At 54.2% G+C, this 18,344-nt stretch overlaps 1 protein-coding gene across 1 annotated transcript in view; it reads right to left on the reverse strand.

Annotated features, from left to right (window-relative positions):
• Positions 1-687: 687 nt before the first annotated feature.
• TUB (TUB bipartite transcription factor) overlaps positions 688-18,344 on the reverse strand; it is a 62,154-nt gene continuing 44,497 nt past the window's right edge. The window contains 11 exon segments of the mRNA XM_058305790.1: positions 688-5,395; positions 5,889-6,060; positions 6,279-6,377; positions 7,981-8,098; positions 8,865-8,977; positions 9,223-9,420; positions 9,824-9,945; positions 10,790-10,957; positions 12,037-12,180; positions 16,975-17,137; positions 17,625-17,676. Of these exon segments, the coding sequence (XP_058161773.1) occupies positions 5,262-5,395; positions 5,889-6,060; positions 6,279-6,377; positions 7,981-8,098; positions 8,865-8,977; positions 9,223-9,420; positions 9,824-9,945; positions 10,790-10,957; positions 12,037-12,180; positions 16,975-17,137; positions 17,625-17,676 (1,483 nt within the window). The 3' untranslated portion in view covers positions 688-5,261.

Here is an 18,344-nt window from a genome sequence, read left to right on the forward strand (position 1 = left end):
AGTGGTAGCTGTCAATAGCGTGACCATTTGGCTGTCCCACTTAACACCCTCCAAGGCTACCCTGACTGCCAGAAATGACTCAGGGTAGAGGGGCTGCAGTCTCTGGACTTTAGTTTGGACCCTGTCTCTCAGGATCAGGCAGTTTTCATGTCTGCTTACAGCCATCCCTGCAGCCTTCCTTCCTCTTGGCTTCTCATCTCCCATTAGTTGAAAAAAGATCCCAAGCATGCTCAAGTCTTGTTTAAATGGGAGGAATCAAGGAGCTGGGTCTTTGTGTTATTTCTGCCACTTGGGTCTTTTCTACCTCCTTTTTGAGTTCTACAGCCAGTTCTCTTTCTGAGGGCCAGGCCTACAATGGGATACTCAGGAACCAATGGCCTATTCCTCCATTTGTCCCAGTGGACCCTGAAAAAGACCTTCTAACTGCACCATTTTCCCAACCCTTTCCAGCCTCTGGGTGTGGTTCTGACCCTCCTTAAAACTTGATGAGCAAGACATGTGAGGACAGCTTTGACCCACCCACATGCCGTTGGTTCTAAACAAGCTATGATCCCTGTGTTACTACAGTACACCCACCTACCCACCCCTGAGTCTCCTAGGACTGAGAATAAACGAATGCTGTAGAAAAAACTTTTAGGAAAAGGACACTTTTTCCTTTTATGAAAAATCAAAAGGAGTACACAGCAGTGTTGAAACAATTCAAGTTTAATTTCTTGGTATATGTTCTGTACTTAGACAAACACTAAATTCTACAACATACATAACATCAACATGGGAAAATACCAAGTTTGTCATTGCACATACCAATAAATAAATACATTTGCTCCAGAATACCAAAGAGTTTATTGAAAAAGTCACTTAATAAAAGCACAGTTTTGCAAGTTCATCTAAAACTCCAGATAATTTTGAACAAAAATAAAATGTCTGACCAAAATAGGAAAAGACAATCTTGTGCAAATAAACATACACATTCTAGGCATTATCTTCCCAGCAAGAGAAATGTCACCCAACCTGACCAAGTCCCCTATGTCACCAAAATATGGGATTAAAGAGGCCAGAGTCAGGCTTTCCTTTTTCAGTCACTTCCATTTGCCCTCTAGGAAACTCTGGAACCTAGCCTAATCTCCAGCTCTGCCTGGACCTGGGGAGGAAGGGACAGAACACAGGAGAAGGAAGGGTGCGATGTCTTTCTTAGGAAAGAAAAAAGGCACAGTGATGAGCTAGAAAAGGTAGTGATGAAAGCAAGGATTAACTTTCTTTCACCCTCAATCTTGCTGCAGCTTTGATAGTCCAACCTCCTCGTTTTGCAGATGGGAAAACACCTAGAAAAAGTATGCCGTTTGCTCACAATCACATAGCTTCTAACTGAAGTCGTGCTTTCTATAAGACCAACTTGCATCTCAACTTGGTTGGAAAATTCAGAAACTAAATCTGTCCCAATACTTCTGCTGTGTCACACTCCACCCCCGAACCATATCCTGAGATGACAAAAAACTGCAATCTGGAGGTACATAAGGACGGGTGGCCAGTAAACTTCAACTTGTTGCAGCTGGGGTGCAGAATTATAGAGGTCAGTGTTACTGTGGTAAGAGAAAAACAGGGACTCCATCTAGGAGATGGAATTTGTGCTTGCATAACAGAGCCATGGACATGGCTATCCCAGTGTCTCCCTTCACTGCAGATCCCATCCTAAGAGTGGACCTTTTAATTTGAAATCACTGTTTCTTGTTAAATTTAGAATGACCTCTCAGGTAAATGCCCTGCTATTTCCAGAATGAAGAAAAATTGCTGCTTCTATAATTTTGTTGCCTGCCTTGTCACTGAAGGAAGCAGTCTCTGAAGGTTCTCTTCTAACCTGTTACTACCACACTCCCTGGCTTCCAACACCCGTCCTCACCATGAGTCTGGACCTTATATGTTTCCTCTGAACTAGTGTTATGATTTTTAAGACAAAAATTAGAATATATTCAGATTCATCCAAAAACATGCATGCAGCACAGTGATTTTTTTTTTAAGGTAGTACAGAGTGGGAACTGAAAACTAACTTTCTTGGATGGTGTCCTCCCAATGAGAAAACTGGGAAAATTTGCTGGTACTTTTCCCAGGTATACATTCTGTCTGAAGAGCATGAAATGAGTGAAAAAAAATCCACAGGTTACCACAGCTACATCCTTATTCCTTTCCTACTCATCCTGAAAAATATGATCATAATAAGAAACCTCAGTTGATTGTTTGCAGAGTGCCCTTTTCCCCAAATACACACAAAGACAGACACACAGACAGACACAGAGCACCTTGGAGCCAGAAGGAAAGAAAAGCTAGAAATGGAGAAGTGAACTTCACCACTCTGTAGAACTGTTTTGGGGCAGAGAGTATAGAGTTTCAGAGAGTGGCCTTAGGAGGAGTTACAGAGCCAGCAGCAGTTACAGAGGAGCTGCCTGAGGTCCCAATTGCCCAATACTCACAGGCACTGCTCATTCAGTCAAGTTTCCTGCCCAACCAAGGACTGTCTGGGCAGAGGTTATGAAGGAAAAGAATGCTTGCTCTTGGAGAGGCTAAGCCCAGTTGGTCTCCAGGGACGCTGTCTGCTTTTTGAGTCTGTGGGCCTGTGGCTGCAGGGCCAATGGTCAAGGAAAACCAGCATCATCATCTGTAGAGCCTTGGTAGGCTGGGACCCAAAGCAGGTCACTCAAGTGCTCCTACTCAAGACAGCACCCCACAGAGAGTTTTGCTGCCGAGGCTACCCTTCTCCAAGCCCACACTGGAGAGCCCAGAACCCACATTTTCTGACCCTACAGTATACCAAAATATCCAGCCAACTCCCTCATTTGTGACCTAGAGGAGAAAGCAAAGGCCAAGAGCTTTCCATTGTGCTTCTGATTCTTCCAGTCTGCCACTACAATTCCCCTCCTCCAAGGATCCAAGATCAGCTTGTTCAATCTTGAATTCCAGAGAAACTACTTGACCAAACCTTAGAGATCATCTAGTTTCCACCATCTCACATGGCAATAGGTCTGTTCTCATTTAAGGCAGGAAAGGAAGGACCAAACTGGTACTATAGAAGAGGAGAGTGGCACCACAATATTTCCTTGAGAAAAGGACCAACTCCAGCACAGAAACTTCTAGTACCTTCAAAATAGCCCTCAAGTCAAGAGTTGTCTAGAAACTAGACCATATTAACAAAAATTACACCATTGGAGGGCCCTCAGAGATGTAGACCTGAGTAGATGTGGGCAGAGCCATGGTAGAACAGGTATGCCTTGCTTTAAACACTCAACACACGAAAACCTAGATTACAAATAAATGAAGAGCATACCACTTCCATTTAAGGAGCCAAAGCAACTCCACCTACAGAGTCTCACTAATGTGTTTAAAATATAACTTTCATTTGTAAAATAATCCATTTCTGCTTGCCTTTCCAAGCACATCTGCCCTAAAGGTACAACAACTTCATGCTTCTCATTGATTCCAGATCTCCATCTGCTCAAGAAGCCTCTGCCAGGGTAAACAATAAATGAGCAAGAACTTAGAGTTCCCAAGCCTGTAGGGCAGATGGTACCATCCAAGGAAAAATATGGTGGTAGAGGGAGAGATCAGGCCTAGCCCTGCAACGCTCGACCCAGAAGCTGTGGCTACAGAAATGGGCAGCAGGTGTGCCAAGGTCTAACAGCTGTACAGCCCTCACGGAGGTGCACAGGCCAATCATCAGACTAATGTGCAAAAAACCAAACACCTTGCAACAGGGAACTGCCTGATTTCCTACTGAAATTGTTTCAATTTTATACTCTAACTCTGACATTTCTAAGTCTCTGGAATCAGGGGGAAAGGGGAGGGCATGCAGACTGGACCCCAAGAAGGCCAGAGAGCTGAAGATACCAGACCATTGGAGGACAGTATGACCAAAGATCAAGGGAGTCTGAGGTTCTGAACTCTGCCACTAACCAGCGAGGTGACTCAGGGCAAGTCCCATTTTTTGGGTGTGATTTCACCTAAAGTGATGGGGTTGTCCTGGTTGATCTCTGTGGGTCATGCCATAGGGATCTCTTGTGGTTCTAAAATATTCTCTTCTCTCCTCACCCTGTCCCATTCCCACCCAAGAACCACCACCACAGAAGCTGCCACTCACTTCAACCAAGAGTCGCTCATAAGCTCTCACCAACCATGACTTTAGGCTGACAGCAGTGGGAGCTTAAGCACAAGCAAGAGCACCCAGAGCAGGGACTTCCCAGAGAGAGAGATTCTTCTAGAGCATACCATGGCTTAAGAACAGGCCCTTTACTAGCAAGGGCCCCAGGCATGCTTAGCTGTGTGCAGCATGGGGCTAGTGACTCGAATCCTGTCCATATTTCCTGGGAGTTGTGCTGGTTGCTCAGCAGAGCTCCTGCGGCAGTTGGCAGGGCGTAGGCCTTGGCGTAGGAAGCCTGTACCATGTACTTCCTGCATACTGAGCCCTGATCTGCAGGCCCCATCCACTGAGAAACTTAGCCCTGAGGGCTGCTTCCTGCTGCCCTGACAGTGCAGAGCAAACCTGGAGAAACCGAATGAGCTCAAACCCTGGGATGTCAGCCAATTCCCACAGCAGCCAGGCCCTGAAATCCTGGTAAGGTCCTACCTGCACCTTTTCCTCCATCTCACCTCACTGTGACCTTAATTAACTCCTCCCAGGCTGGCTGAGGTCTTTTGTAGTTGTAAGGGGCCTGCCTGGCCTCTTGAATTTCTCAGAGCCCTCGACATTAGGAAACAGCCAAGCCCGGCCTCCAAGCTCTTTGCTACATAAAATTGTTGTGCCCTGCACACAAGCGCAAATAAACACACACACAGTGTCTCTTACTGTTGGGGCACCTGTTGTCATCAGACTCCTAAGCTGAGTGGATGGCTGGGCCACAGCAGCCCTGCTTTGTGCTTCATATCCCTCTACAACTCTTCCTGCCTTCCCAGCTGAAGAAGTCACCCAGCTTGGCAAACACGACTGCAGCAGGCTATTAACCAGGAGTGGGGGTTGGATGGGTTCACCTTGGGGCACAGAAAGGATTCCCTCTAGTCCCTTCACATCTACCCACCTACTTACCCCTGCTCCTCTGCCGAACAGCAAAGGCAGAGGAGTCAGTTCCTCCTCCCCTGACTGGGCCAGGGAGCCTGCTCAGGGCCAAAGATTCATCTGGAAGGAAGCCTATGTACACAGAGTAGGCAGGGCTGTCTCCACAGGCAGGCAGGCAAGCTCCACTCCAGGCTGGGCAACTCCAAGGGGCACGAGGAGGCCTCTACTCGCAAGCCAGCTTGCTGTCGAAGCTGGACAGGGCAATAGCGAAGGCCTGCAGTGCACACAGCGGGTAGTTGTAGTCCATGGTGAACACATCCTCTGCCACCCGGCCAAACTGCATCACGATGTAGTCCGCTGGGGCCAGACATAAACACAGAGAAAGAGACAGAAAAACAGGATGGAGCAGGGACAGTGGAGGTAGGGAAGGGCAGACAGACACACCCAAATCACAGCAGGAAGGGAAAGCAAGAAGCAGAGATGCCATGGAAATCCAAAGGGAGGTAAAACAGGGCAATTGGGAGCCATGAAGGAGAGAGGCAGCAGATGGCAGAGTAGAAAGAAAAATGCAAACAACAACAGGAGGCAGGGAAGGAGAGAGAAGTCCATTCAAAGGGTGTTCCCATGCCAGAGACCTGCTGAGTGCAGAGAATCTAGGGCCAAGATTCCAAAGAAGGGTCTCCCAGGGCCTCCCAGCCATCATGGTTATAAAGTTCTCTCCATCTAATCTAAGAAATACAGCCCAATTCTTAAACTCTGGCCTGTATGGGCAGGGCTAGGTCAGTTGAACCCTGAAGCTAAGGGCTTGGATACCATCTGGACAATAATAATTGGGAGTAGAAACACTCACGGTCATTGCCATGGATGATCTGGAAGTTCTTCACAGAGGCCTGTGTGACGCGCCCATGGAAGTTGAGTACATAGGACTGAGTGTCGTCATTCCAGACAGGAGTCTTGTTTTGCAGCTCAATGATACTCTCTGAATTCTTATTCTGCCAACGTGCCAGCAGTGTCTCATGCTCCTGGGAGAGCAGCCTCACCTGAGCCAGGCCCAGGCTTTGGAACCATCACCATCCCAAAGAGGACTCTGCCCCAGGGGTGGGGGCCTCAGCTATCCCTAACCTCCAGTGCTTCTTGCACTGTGTCTCCTAAGGCAGACACACCACCTGGAGTTCTGCCCTTAGAAGCTCATGCAGAGGCTAGGATGAAAGGGAGGGGGCTGGGTGGTGCAGAGACTTACATTGCGGGGTCGGATAGAGACTCTCTCATGAACCATGTTCATGCCTGGGACAATCACACTCATCTTCCGAGGCCCCTTGAAGCCCAAGACATTTGTCTCCTGGAAAATATATAGATAGCAATGCTGACCATCTGAGGAGTCTACTCACCTACAGAAGGGGAATCAAGGTGATGAACTAGTTTTTAAGATTTCCAACTGGCGGTCTATTAGGCACCTCTAAATTTAACATGGTGATTAAGTCCCTGACCTCCCACTGCCAAAACGAGCTCCTCTTATGATCTTCCTTGCCTCAGTTAATCAACTCTATTTTTCCATTTATTCAGGCAAAATACTTGCGGAGTCTCACTTGACTCCTCTTTCTCTCACACCTACTCCTTATTCATCAGCAAATTCTGCTGGCTGAACTTTCAAATTATATCCAGAATTCGACCACTTTCCACCACCACCATGTCTCACCGAGATCACTGTCAGCAGCCTTTAATTGGACTTGTTGTCCTTGGTCCCCTTGCCCCTCCTCACCACCATGTTCTCAGCATAGCAGAGAGTGGTCTTGTGAAAATCCAAGTCAGATCATCTTCCTCCTCTCCCCAAAACCCACCAGTGGCTCCCCAATACACTCAGAGTAAAACTGGAAGCCATGGCCGTCCTCTGGCTTGCAAGGCCTTCAACGAACAGCCCTCCTTGCTACTCCCCAGCATGACGAATGCCCCAGACTTTGGTACTCACTGTTCTCTCACAGTGAGTGGCTGGCTCCATGTCCTTCTGCCTTCTGGGCTTTCCCCAAGAGTTACCACGGGGAGGCCGTCTCTGCCATCCTTCCTGAAATCTCGCACACACCTCAACATTTCATATCCCCTTTCCCTGTTGTATTTTCTTCTTAGCATTTATCAGAAATGTATTTATTTTACTTATGTATCTGTTTTATAGATTGTCTCTCCCACTAGGAGTGGGTTCTAGGAGGATAGAAATTTAGATCTGTTTTGCACAGTACTCCATCCTCAAGGCCTAACACAGAATCCGGAACAGGCTGGGGGCTCAGGTTAGTATTTGTTGAGGAAAAGTCAGGCAGTCTCTCCAAAGCTGACCAGCAGGTGGCACCACTGGACCACACTAAGTAGCTCTGAAGTCACAATTAGCTGACAGGATACCACTCCATTTTAAAAGCGAAGAAGTAGTAACAAAACAAACAAAAACACGAAGAGATTGAGGCTTCCAGAGGTAGAAAAACCTGTATTGATATTACAGTTTGGTCACTTATGAATTGTGTGACCTTGGCAAGTGACGTAACTTCCGAGTTTGGTTTCCTCGTGTATGTAATAAAGAAAATAGGACCTATGTCTAAGTTGTCATGAGCACTCAATAAGCTGTATGCAAAGTATCTGGCACACCAGAGGGAAGATTTGAGAGATGCACAGACAAGAACCCAGGCCTTCTGTGTCCTTTCCAGGAGGTTCCTGGACGGGGCTAGAGAACCAGGGCTGGCTGCCGGAGCTCTCAGGCAGGCAGCTGTGGTCTAGCTCTGAAGACAAATGGAGAGAGCCAGGCCCCCCTGTCCCAGGCAGGAGTCACTCCAGAGAAGAGGGCGGCCCTTCTCTCCAGTCCTGTCCATCCCCCAAATAGATGGGATGGCCCCCAGGTCAGCAGCAAGTCCTGGGTTTTGTGTCTAACCTGGAGACCAGCAACCAAGGAACCCAGGACTCACGTAGCACACAGCTGCCAGCTCCTGGCGCAAGGTTCCACTTTCCAAAGTAGAGGACGATGCCTTCTGGGGATTGACTCCATTGTCATACACGGTGAACTTGGTGCCCATGAGATTGGACCTGAAGGAAAGGCACAGTAAGTACAGGGTCATGCAGGGAACAGCTGTCTGTCTGTCCTATGAGGAGCCTGCAGAGCATCCAAGGCTGGGTCAGGAGCAGAGCTGGGGCCACACTACTCAGAGCCTACATCTTCACAGGGGCTTCCTGGGCAGAGGCCTGCACTTCCTCTGAGTTGACTCAAAGGGCATCTCAGTTCAGAGAGGGAAATGTGGGTTTCCTCGGTTTCCCTGAGGGAACAGAGATGCTGCCCTCAGGGGAGGTGAGCATGCAGCAGGGCATCCGGCAAGAACGTCAAAGGGACTAGGCACCCATGGAGCACAGAAGAGGTGCCCTCCCCATCTGCCCAGCCTCCCAGCCTCCAGCTCCATCTTTAGCTCCTTTTTCTAGGCTTTGCCCCCCAGAAAAGATGCCCTCTTCCTCCCCCCCTGAGGTCCAGCCCAGAGCCTTTCCTCCCTTCCCAAGAGTGTGACTCTCCTGTCAAGGCCTCGTTCACAGTCCTGCCCCATGGCACTGATCATGGGGCCACAGCAGCCCTTCCATGGTGGCCTAATCCACAAATGACATCCTGGGGTTTGCCCTGCCATCCTGGTGGGCCTGCTCCCCCACCTGACTTAGGGTAGTGTGTGTGGCTCTAGGCTGGTGCCAGGTTAGGACTGATGGACAGAAAAGATCCAGCCACCTGGCCGAGGCTTCCGGGGATAGGAGCTGTCCTCGCCAGGAAGCCCGCCCCTGTCCCCCTCCCTGCCTCCTGGGGGAGTGCTGGTACCGCAGTTTCCCGATGTAGCTGTCCCCTCCTCGAGACAAGTCTGTTGGGTCCACAGAGATGAGGTAATTGGAAGTTTTACTCTTCTTTCTCTTCCTTCCCGCCAAGAGGAACACCTTGGGGAGGGGAGCAAGTCACGTTCTAGACCCCACCTTTGGTACACACACAATCCGCGCACAATCTCCTCACTCACACGAGTGATGCCCGGCTCCGGCTCCCCAAACGCGTGTGCACACTGCACACTGTACACACTGGCAATCTTGGGGAAACAGAGGTCAGCACTGGAACTGAGCCTTGCAGTCACCTTTCAGCGCCTGGGATCTCACGTGCCCCGGTGGGAGAGCACGCCAAGCCAGCTCACCTTCTTCCCGTCCTCGCGGTCCAGGTGCAGAAAGTAGGTGGGGTACATGCCCCGGTCCATCCCCTTCTTGTCCCTTGTGATGCGGCACTTGATGGTAACACCCTGGGGGGCCGGCCTCAGCGCAAACTCCTCGAGGTCCTGGACCTCCACATCCGCTGGCGGCTCTGGGGCTTTGGGGCTGTTCGCTGAGGCTGCCTCCTAGGGGGAAAGAGGAGCTGAGCCCAGGGGACGCTGAGAGGTGAGACGGTTGGGGCCCTTAGCTGCCTGGTGGTCAGGGGCAGTGGGAGTGGAGACTGCACCATCTCTGGGATGCAGCCCGGCCATCCTGACCGCGGGCCAACAGCTCTGCCCCCAGCAGTCCCCGGGGGTGGAGACGGGCGCGGGCAGGTCCTCACAGGCCGTCCTGCCCAGCTCTAGCTCCCCCACTTCCGGCCTGGCTGCGGAGGTGGGCGCAGGCAGGGGAGCCCAGGCCAGCAAAGTTCTTGACAGGCCTCTGGGTCCTGCCCCGGGCCCCGCTGTTTCTTCCCATACCTGTTCCCCCTCCAACTCTGGACTCGGCCGCCTCCCCCTCCCCCCCAGCCCGCACGGGGGCGCCTCTCACCCTGATGGACTTGCGGCTGGTGGCGGAGCTGGGGCGGGTGTTGCTGTTCAGCTGGGAGGAGCTGGAGCTGTTCTCGTCCTCATCCTCCTCTTCCTCCTCAAAGCTCATGCTGCTGGAGATGCCTAGGCCAGGCGGAGAGCAGGAGGGGACCCGTGAGGGGCATCTACCCCACAATGGACACCAACACACACACCCAGATACACACAGCCCTGTGTTCACACACACACACATTTCCACCCATATCAAGACACAAGGACACACTCTCAAGGGCACACATGGGCCGGGCAGGCCTGGATCCTCAGGACGGCCCCACCCCGTCTCCCAGCTTCAGCCCAGTCCCGCCGTCGGCCCCTCCTCCCTAGCGTCTGCCCCACCTCCCTAACCGCCACACTGCCCCTGCCTCCCAGGGAGCCCGGCCTGTACTGGGCCCACCCTGCCTGGGGACCTCCCCTTTCTAGCCTCAGGCCCACCAGCGGCCTTGGTGCCTTACTTGCAGCCTGGCAAGCAGGCCCGCTGGCTCCTCATCTTTCCCGGCCTGCCCTGAGCCTGTGTCTACACTGTTCTCCCCACCTGGAATGCCATCCCTCCTTGGGTTACTTCAACAGCCCTTTTTCTGGGAAGCCTCCCCTTTCTGAGTCCTCAGAATGCGTGTGGCACCGCTGGGCCTCTTTGCTGCCACCTCCGGCCCCTCAGGGGGGCCCTAGGGCCTGCAGGGCTCATGCTGGGGAAGTGGCAGGGAGGATGTGCCCTCGCTCTCCGCACCCTCGCCCTGTCCCCAGCTCAGCAGACATGAGGTTTCTGCAAAAGGAGGTTTTCCTAAGGAACTAAAGGGAAAGGAAATCTGCCTCCAAGCTTGGTCCTCCCTGGGGGTGAAAGATGGGATGGGGCGGTGGGAGAGGGGGAGGCAGCGTGCATCTGAGAACCCAAGACTGAGCTCTGGGTGACCCTGGCCCTCCCGGGGCTCACCCTTCCTCTGCATCGCGGCACGCAGGTCCTGCCCGCCGGGCCGTGCGCCCCCACCAGCTGCCGGCTCCCCCGCGTCCTGGGCGTGGTCTGACTGGCCCACGGTCAGGATCTGCACCGGGCCGCGAGCCTCAGCCTTGTCTTCCGCCAGTGCTGCTGGCCCGCCGGTGCCTGCGGGCCACGGACACTCCTGAGTCCCGTCCAAGGGGGGGCAGACCTGGGCCTGTATTCTCACAAGTCCACGAAGGGGGTGAGGGATGAGAGGGGCATCTTCTGCAAAACTTTTTTGGAAAACCAGTTTTTTAAAAACCAGTGACTGCTGTCAGCCTGTTCATGGTTGGTAAGCTTCAAAGGGACACTGAGCTTCAATTCTGCCGTTCCCCCACATTAAATGCCGAGGGTTGGTTTGAAATGCTCCATGTCCCTGAGGCAGACAGCAGCCATCTATGAAACCAACTGCTCAGTGAAAAAATCAAGGCAGAGAATGAGGCTCCATCCAGGGCATAGCCAAGGCCAACGGTCCTTCGTGGACTTGGCCGGCTACAAGTTATCCACGATAAGGCTCTCTCTCTGAACAAGCATGCACACAGCACAGAACCACACACACATCATTAAAAATGGCCAACACGTGTGGGGCACCTGGCAGGAGACGAGGTTGACACACACTTGCCTTCCTGGTGAGGACCTCCCGTCCCACATCAACCCTCCTGGCCCAGCTGTCACAGGCCAGGACAGAGGCAAGGCCTGGACCACACGTGGCAACCACCCTGGCTGCTCAGGCCATGCCCAGAAGGCTGCGGTCAGCTCCTGCCAGGACGGGTCCACGCCACTGACCAAAGACCCAGAGGCCTGGACATCACTGCCCAAGAGCAAGGCTTGAGGAAACGGGGTGTCTGACCAGCAGAAAGGACTGGGGGCAGGGGGCAGAGTCACTGTCCATGATCTCTGGGGATATTTTCTAGAGAGGACCAGGGGGACAGACAGGAGCTTGGGGAGCCAGGAAGCCCACATCAGAAGGAAGAGCTGACAGCAGAGGGCTGCGCAAGGACAGGGCAGGCTGGGCACTCATGGGTGGAAGGACGCGGGCCATGACTGGTGCCTGGGCTGCACTACGGGGGGCCTGCCCACCCCAGGAGCTGGGTCAGGGCATGCTCTTCTGCCCCGCTGCCTCCACCGAGGCGGCCCGTCTCCCCTTCCCCACTCCAGAAGGGCCAGGCGGGTGAGGAAGGCTGCAGAGGAGGCAAGCTAACCTTTATGCTTCCCCCTCTTCTCCTTCCTAGAGGCTCCGCCCTGGCCCCCTGCTGCGGCCGCTGCCTTGGTCCTCTTGGCCGAGGCTGGTGCTGTGGGGTGGGCAGCTCCCAGCTGCACACTGGTGAGTGAGTCGGGCTCTTGAACTGCTCAGGAGAGAACCCGAGACACAGAGAGAGACACACAAAAAGAGACACACAGAGCTCCAGCTCAAACATGCTCCCCAGCACTGCATCTCCAGCCCCAACCCAAGGCCCACCTGGGCCTCTGTACCGCCTCGCTGGCCCAGAGAGCCAGGGCCCCTCATCTCCAGCAGGCGGAGGTGCCCAGGGAGGCCCCGAGCTGGAGGAGGGGCACCCCAACACAGTCTGATAAAGTCAATAGCTGGGTCAACACCATGATCAACCAAGAAACAGGGCAATGGAAGGTCTGGGCCAGCAAACTGTTCTGAGGCTGCGCAGGGAGAGGGAGAGGAGAATCTGGGTCATGGAAGACGGGGCACTGAAGGCAGAAGCATCTGTGTCTTCTGAAGAGACCACCAGCAGGACAAGTGCTCCAGGGAGCCCACAGGGGGTCTTCATGTTATGAGGCCATGGAGGTCTGGGGTGGGGAGTGCCCCGAGGAAGGAGAATCTCCCCGATATAAGGAGCTGCTCACACCGGCAGCGAGGTCTTGGGTGCATCACAGCTGGTGGCCTCCAAATCTCCTCAAGCAGGAGCCTGGAGCTGCTCAACCTGGAACGGCTTCTGACTGCTCTCAGATGAAGACCACCCATCTCTTGCCCCTCTGGTTCCTCCATCTTCTCCCCACCCCGGGTGCCACGTGTCCCAGCCACACCAGGCTCTTTCAGTGCCATGCCCTGGACTCCCTCTTGCTGGAGGGCCAATGCCCTAGCGGTGCCTGCTGCCTCGCAGCCCCCAACGCTGCCCACTCCCACCTTGGCTGATTATCTCCACACATCCTGGCCATGACCTTCTGGGGAAGCTTTCCTTTTCCTCACCCCATCTGAGAGGTTCTCTGTCACTGACTCAGATGGACAGTTCCTTTCTTCAAAGCATGCCTGTGGTCACATTTAACTCTCTCCCCTTCTAGACCGCGAGGTCCACGAGAGCTGAGATCACATGTGTTTGTGCTCAGCCAGATCCCCAGCCTCTAATCCAGAGCCTGGCTCATAGAGGCCATCAATAAATATTAAAGAAATGAGCGAATGTATTGAATGAGCACTGCCAGGAGGTCAGAGTCAAAAATGTTTACGGAATAAGCCATCAGTTTTGATGGTCAAACTCCCTCTACCTTCTTGGGATAATTCCCTTGTATTTAACACCAGGGCCAGCAGAGGGCAGAGCAGGAAGCAGCTAAGGCTGCAGGAGGTGGAGAGAGCGGGGAGTAAGGGGTTTTGAAACAAGGCCCTGGCCGGCCAGCCACGGGGGCAGCAGCCTCCCCAGGGCTTGCTGGAGAAGGCTGGGCTCCCGGGGAAGGAGCATGCAGCTCACGGAAGCCTGGTGTCCTCTGTGGGGAAGGTCCCTGAAGCCTGGCCTGGAGTCCCAGCAGGGGCCAGCAATCAGCTGCTTTCAGACCCTGGAACACACCACATTTCTTCAAAGCCTGAGAGAGAATTCTCCTCATTTCAGAGGGTGGGAAACAGACCCAGGAGGGGAGGTGGCCTGCTTTCCTCACTAGCAACCAGAACCCGCCTTCTGCCTTCCGTGCCTCTCTCCAGAGGTGCTGCTCCCCTTATGCATTCCTCCTGTAGGCCCGGTTCAGTGCCCAAGAAGCACCTGCCACGGGTCACCCCCACAGCTCTCTCCAGGACCTTGAGATGTTCACCACTGACAGAAATTAGCAGGGCCAAGAGCCCAGAGCAGGCCCCCGCCCTACGCGCAGCCTCAAGGGTCAGGGGTCAGGCCCCACGGGACCAGGGGGCACCTCCTCGCCACTGGGTGCCCCCGCCACCCCTGGGACAGTGCTCAGAGGAACTGGGAAGAGGCAGCTGCCAGGAGAGGGTGGGGCCGGGGCCAGTTTTACGGGGAGCAGCTGGGGCGGCCTCTGGGCTGTCCTCTGCCCGGGTTCTCAGGGGACCCCGGGTGCAGGCGAATCACCATGAAGCAACTTATCAGGAAGGCAGGATGATAATATGGTGGAAAAATGTCTGGAATCCATGTCAGCCTTCATGTTACTCAAATGTGGCCAGTCTCGAAGCCAAACTCAGCATGTAAATGCAATGCCTTCCCCCCAGCGTGGGACAGGACACCCGGGGATGAGCCTCCCTGGCAACGAGGGACCACTATCAACTACCAACTGATGATGCAACTGGAAAATGACCTTATATGGAAGGTTCAATGCGGATCAGCAGAATATCCATGTCTACATAAAATACCATGACTTTAAAATGCTGTTTGACCTAAAGTAAGGGGGAAATGGAAAGGAGAAATGAGTTTATATGGCTACGAGTTTCTAAAAAAGAGTCTGGAGGCTGGCAGAAGGATTGCCCTCATGCACAACTGAGCAGAGTCAGAGAGATAGATAAAGCAGATACAACCCCCAGATATTGGTTCCTTTGAGGGCTAAAGAGACCCACGGGAGTTATGGTCATGGCCGATGGGGTTAACTACCAGGGCAGATGGCCCCTCTTTGGAAATGGTGTTTATGTGTGATGAATCTGGACTCAAATGGGATCTCCCTTCATAAGACTTTCATGCTAATGTGCTGGAGGTGCAGTTAATGTTGGGGTTTAAGATATATTTAGGGGATTTGAATCTCTGGACTGACAATGTGATAGCCAGGTCCTGAGCCTGAACAGACTCCAGCACCTACAATCTGATTTATTGGACTTACCACACTCAGCTAAGATGGAGTTGAAGAAGGACAACCACCACACCATGGAGCCTAGAGTGATTACAACTCAAAGTGGGAGGATTGCATCCAGCATCCATGTGGAATCTGAGCCTCCTCTTGACATAGAGGTGCAATGGACACAACCAATCCAATGTCCACATAGAAGAGGTGGCATTGGATGGGGAAAAGTGGACATGGTGGCTGATGGGTATGGGGAAAGGCAGGAAGAGATGAGAGGTGGAGGCGTCTTTGGGACATGGAGCTGCCCTGGATGGTGCTTCAGAGGTAATCACCGGACATTGTAAATCCTCACAGGGCCCACTGGATGGAATGGAGGAGAGTATGGGCCATGATGTGAACCAATGTATATGAGGTGCAGAGGTGCCCAAAGATGTACTTACCAAATCCAATGGATGTGTCATGATGATGGGAACGAGTGTTGTTGGGGGGGGAGAGGGGGGGTGGGGGGGTGGGGTTGAATGGGACCTCACATATATATTTTTAATGTAATATTATTACAAAGTCAATAAAAAAAAAAATGTCTGGAATCCAGCAGGCCTGGGTTCAAATTCTAGCTCCCTCCCTCACTAGCAGCCCACCATGTCCTCATCGTGAGAAGTCACTGAGGATTCAAGGAGACAGTGCAGGTAAAGCACCTGGCACCATGCTTAGCCTTGGCAAATGCCTAAAGGCAACCTTGATTATCAGAAACAAAAAAAGACTTCCTCGGAGGCGGAGTTACACAGAGGGGACGAGCTTGTACAGTGTGCCAACCACAGCCTGGGCATCAGACGGACAAGACTCAGCTGCCGCCTCCAAAGCCAGGTGAGGCGACCTGGTGCGCTGAGGGCTGGGCCAGTGGAACCGAAGAGGAACGTGAGCTGGTGGGGCAGGGGCTCTTAGCCAGAAAGGGCCAGCCCTGAGGGCAGGTACCGAGCAGGAGCTCTGTGTGGCTGGAGGCTCCCTCGCATGAAAAAGACTGATATTCTATTCATGAACTATTGTGATTAGTAATCAAAGAAAATGTGGCACTGGTGTGAGAAAGTGGCCATGGTGGCTGTGGGGGTAGGGAGTGGGAGGAAGAGATGAGATGTGGGGGCGTTTTTGGGACTTGGAGTTGTCCTGGGTGGTGCTGCAGGGACAGTCACCGGATATTGTATGTCCTCCCATGGCCCACTGGGTGGACTGTGGGAGAGTGTGGGCTATGGTGTGGACCATTGACCATGAGGTGCAGCGGTGCTAAGAGAGGTATTCACCAAAACCAATGTCTCATGATGATGAAGGAGATTGTTGTTATGGGGGGAGGAGTGGGGTGAGGGGGGTGGAGGGTATATGGGGATCTCATATTTTTTTAATGTAATATTAAAATAATAAAGACCAAAAAAAAGGACAAAAAAAGGTACATGAAGAAAAAAAAAAAAAAGCCACAAGGCAAAAACCAGATAAGCACCTGCAACATTCTTCTGACTGACGGTGGCTGCCCAGCTGCCTGGCTCCAGCAGGGGGCAGCAGTGACCGCCTCCCTGGAGCCTGGCTCTCAGGCTCAGGGAGGCTGGTGGGGCTTCCTGACCTAACCCAAGCAGGGGGAGGGTCCTGAGCACAGGGGTGCAATAACCCCCCCACAAATACAATGAATCCCTGCTCCCCTCAGGTGGGTTCTGCGAGGTGACTGGGTGGGGTAGGGAGCTGTGAGCCGGGGATGGGACCTGCAGGCCAGTCGCCAGGCGACTGAGGGTGCAGGGAAGCCAGGGAGGGGAGGGGACAGGCGTGTACCTCAAGGACGCTACCTGGCATGGGGTGTCTTCTTGGGAGGCCAGGCTGTTGAGAGGAGGCGCCTCGTGCTGGACTTTTGAACTCCTGGATCCGTAAAGCTTTAGCCTTCGGGCCCGGGCGCCTCACTCAGGAGACGACAGCCTGAGGGAAGCCCAAGGCTCCCGGCTCTGCCGTCTACCCGGGCTGGGTCAGGACTGACAGGAGCTCTGCCCTCTGCTCAGGCTGGACACTCCCTGACAGGGCCATCCCTCACCCTGCCCAGGGTGGCAGGAAGCCCTGGAGGCCTGCGCCAGAGCAGTGCTTTCCCAGGACCTGGCAGCGGGTGGGTGTACCTTGGTAGCTGGTGCTGCCGCTGCTGCTGAGGTAGGACTCCACCAGGGGGGCCTGCTCCTCCGACTGCCGGGCCCGCCGGCTCCGGGGCCGCCCGTCGGCGTTGGCCTGCACCATCAGGGGCTCCTGGCGCTTCTTCTTCTGCTTCTGCTCCAGCAGGGCCCGCTACAGAGGCACAGGGCGGGCAGACAGGTGGGCTCGCCCCAAGGGGGCAGTACCCCCGCCCCCACCAGCAGCGGGGGGACTGGGGGGGGCAGCCAAGGGCCTGCCTGCTCGGCTGGCCCCTGGAGGTCACAATGAGGTATACAGTGCACACTGCCCCAAAGCCCTGTGTCCTTGGCTTTGAACTCGGGGTTCAGGAGAGAGGTGACGCTCAGCCCACGTGGCTGCCCCAGCAGGCTCGCAGCACAGCTGTGCAGCCTACTGCAGTTGCCCAGGCTGCCTTCCCCACAGAGGCTAGTGGACTGGGGTAGGGTTAAGGCTGAGCTGGAAAAGGAGAGAGCGCACCTCTCTTTTTCCAGGTGGGTCCCTCTCCCTGAGAAGGATCAACCGGGCAAGAGGGGCAGCCCTTGTCCTCTGCCCTTGGAGGTCCCCGCACAGACAGGCTCTGGCCAGTGCCGAGTGCCCTTCTTCCCAGTCCAGCCTTACTCACCTGCCGGTCAAGCTTCTGCTGCCTCAGGTTGCTGCCCTCATCATCTAAGACACTGCAGAGGGAGAGAGGAGGATTCGGGGCCTGCTCGCACCGGGCCAGGGTATAGCCCAGAGCCCACCCCAGCACACCTGGGTCCCTCAAACCCCTCCATCCTGGCTCCAGGCCTCACTGGGTCCACCAGTCTGAGGGAGGCAGGGTGGAAGCTGTTACCCGGAAGCCAGCTCCAGAAAAATGGGAGCTCAGCCCCTGCTGCTCCAGGCTGTCCCCGCCAGCAGGGCCTAGTAAGGAGGACGTCCTCCCTTGGGCCGCTGGGCAGGCCTGACTGAGGCTCAGGGGAATCCGCCCGGAGGCAGTAGCCAGGTTCAGACCCAAGGACCTGGGCAGCTTTCCCCGCCTCCTGCAGGAGGCCGGATCCCCTGGGACGGCCCTTCTCCCCATCTGTTTGAAGCAGAGCGGGGCTCTCCAGATGGCAGGGTGGAGGTGCTGGCAGGCCTGCTCCCCTTCCCCACGTACAGGGGACCGGGCGCTGCTCTGTCATTTGGGAGGGTGAGGCCAAGAGGCAGGGCTGGGAGGCAGGCACCCATCACGCAGAGGAGCCGCCCACCACCAGCCTCTCCACACCCCCGTGGCTGGCAGCGGCAGCCCCACCTGGCCCAGACTGGAGCTGCCTCCAAGAGAGCAGAGCGCAAGCAGGGAGTGGGGATCTCACACCGCTTAGCT

Source organism: Dasypus novemcinctus, chromosome 10 (assembly GCF_030445035.2).
Source record: "Dasypus novemcinctus isolate mDasNov1 chromosome 10, mDasNov1.1.hap2, whole genome shotgun sequence".
Taxonomy (NCBI): Eukaryota; Metazoa; Chordata; class Mammalia; order Cingulata; family Dasypodidae; genus Dasypus; species Dasypus novemcinctus.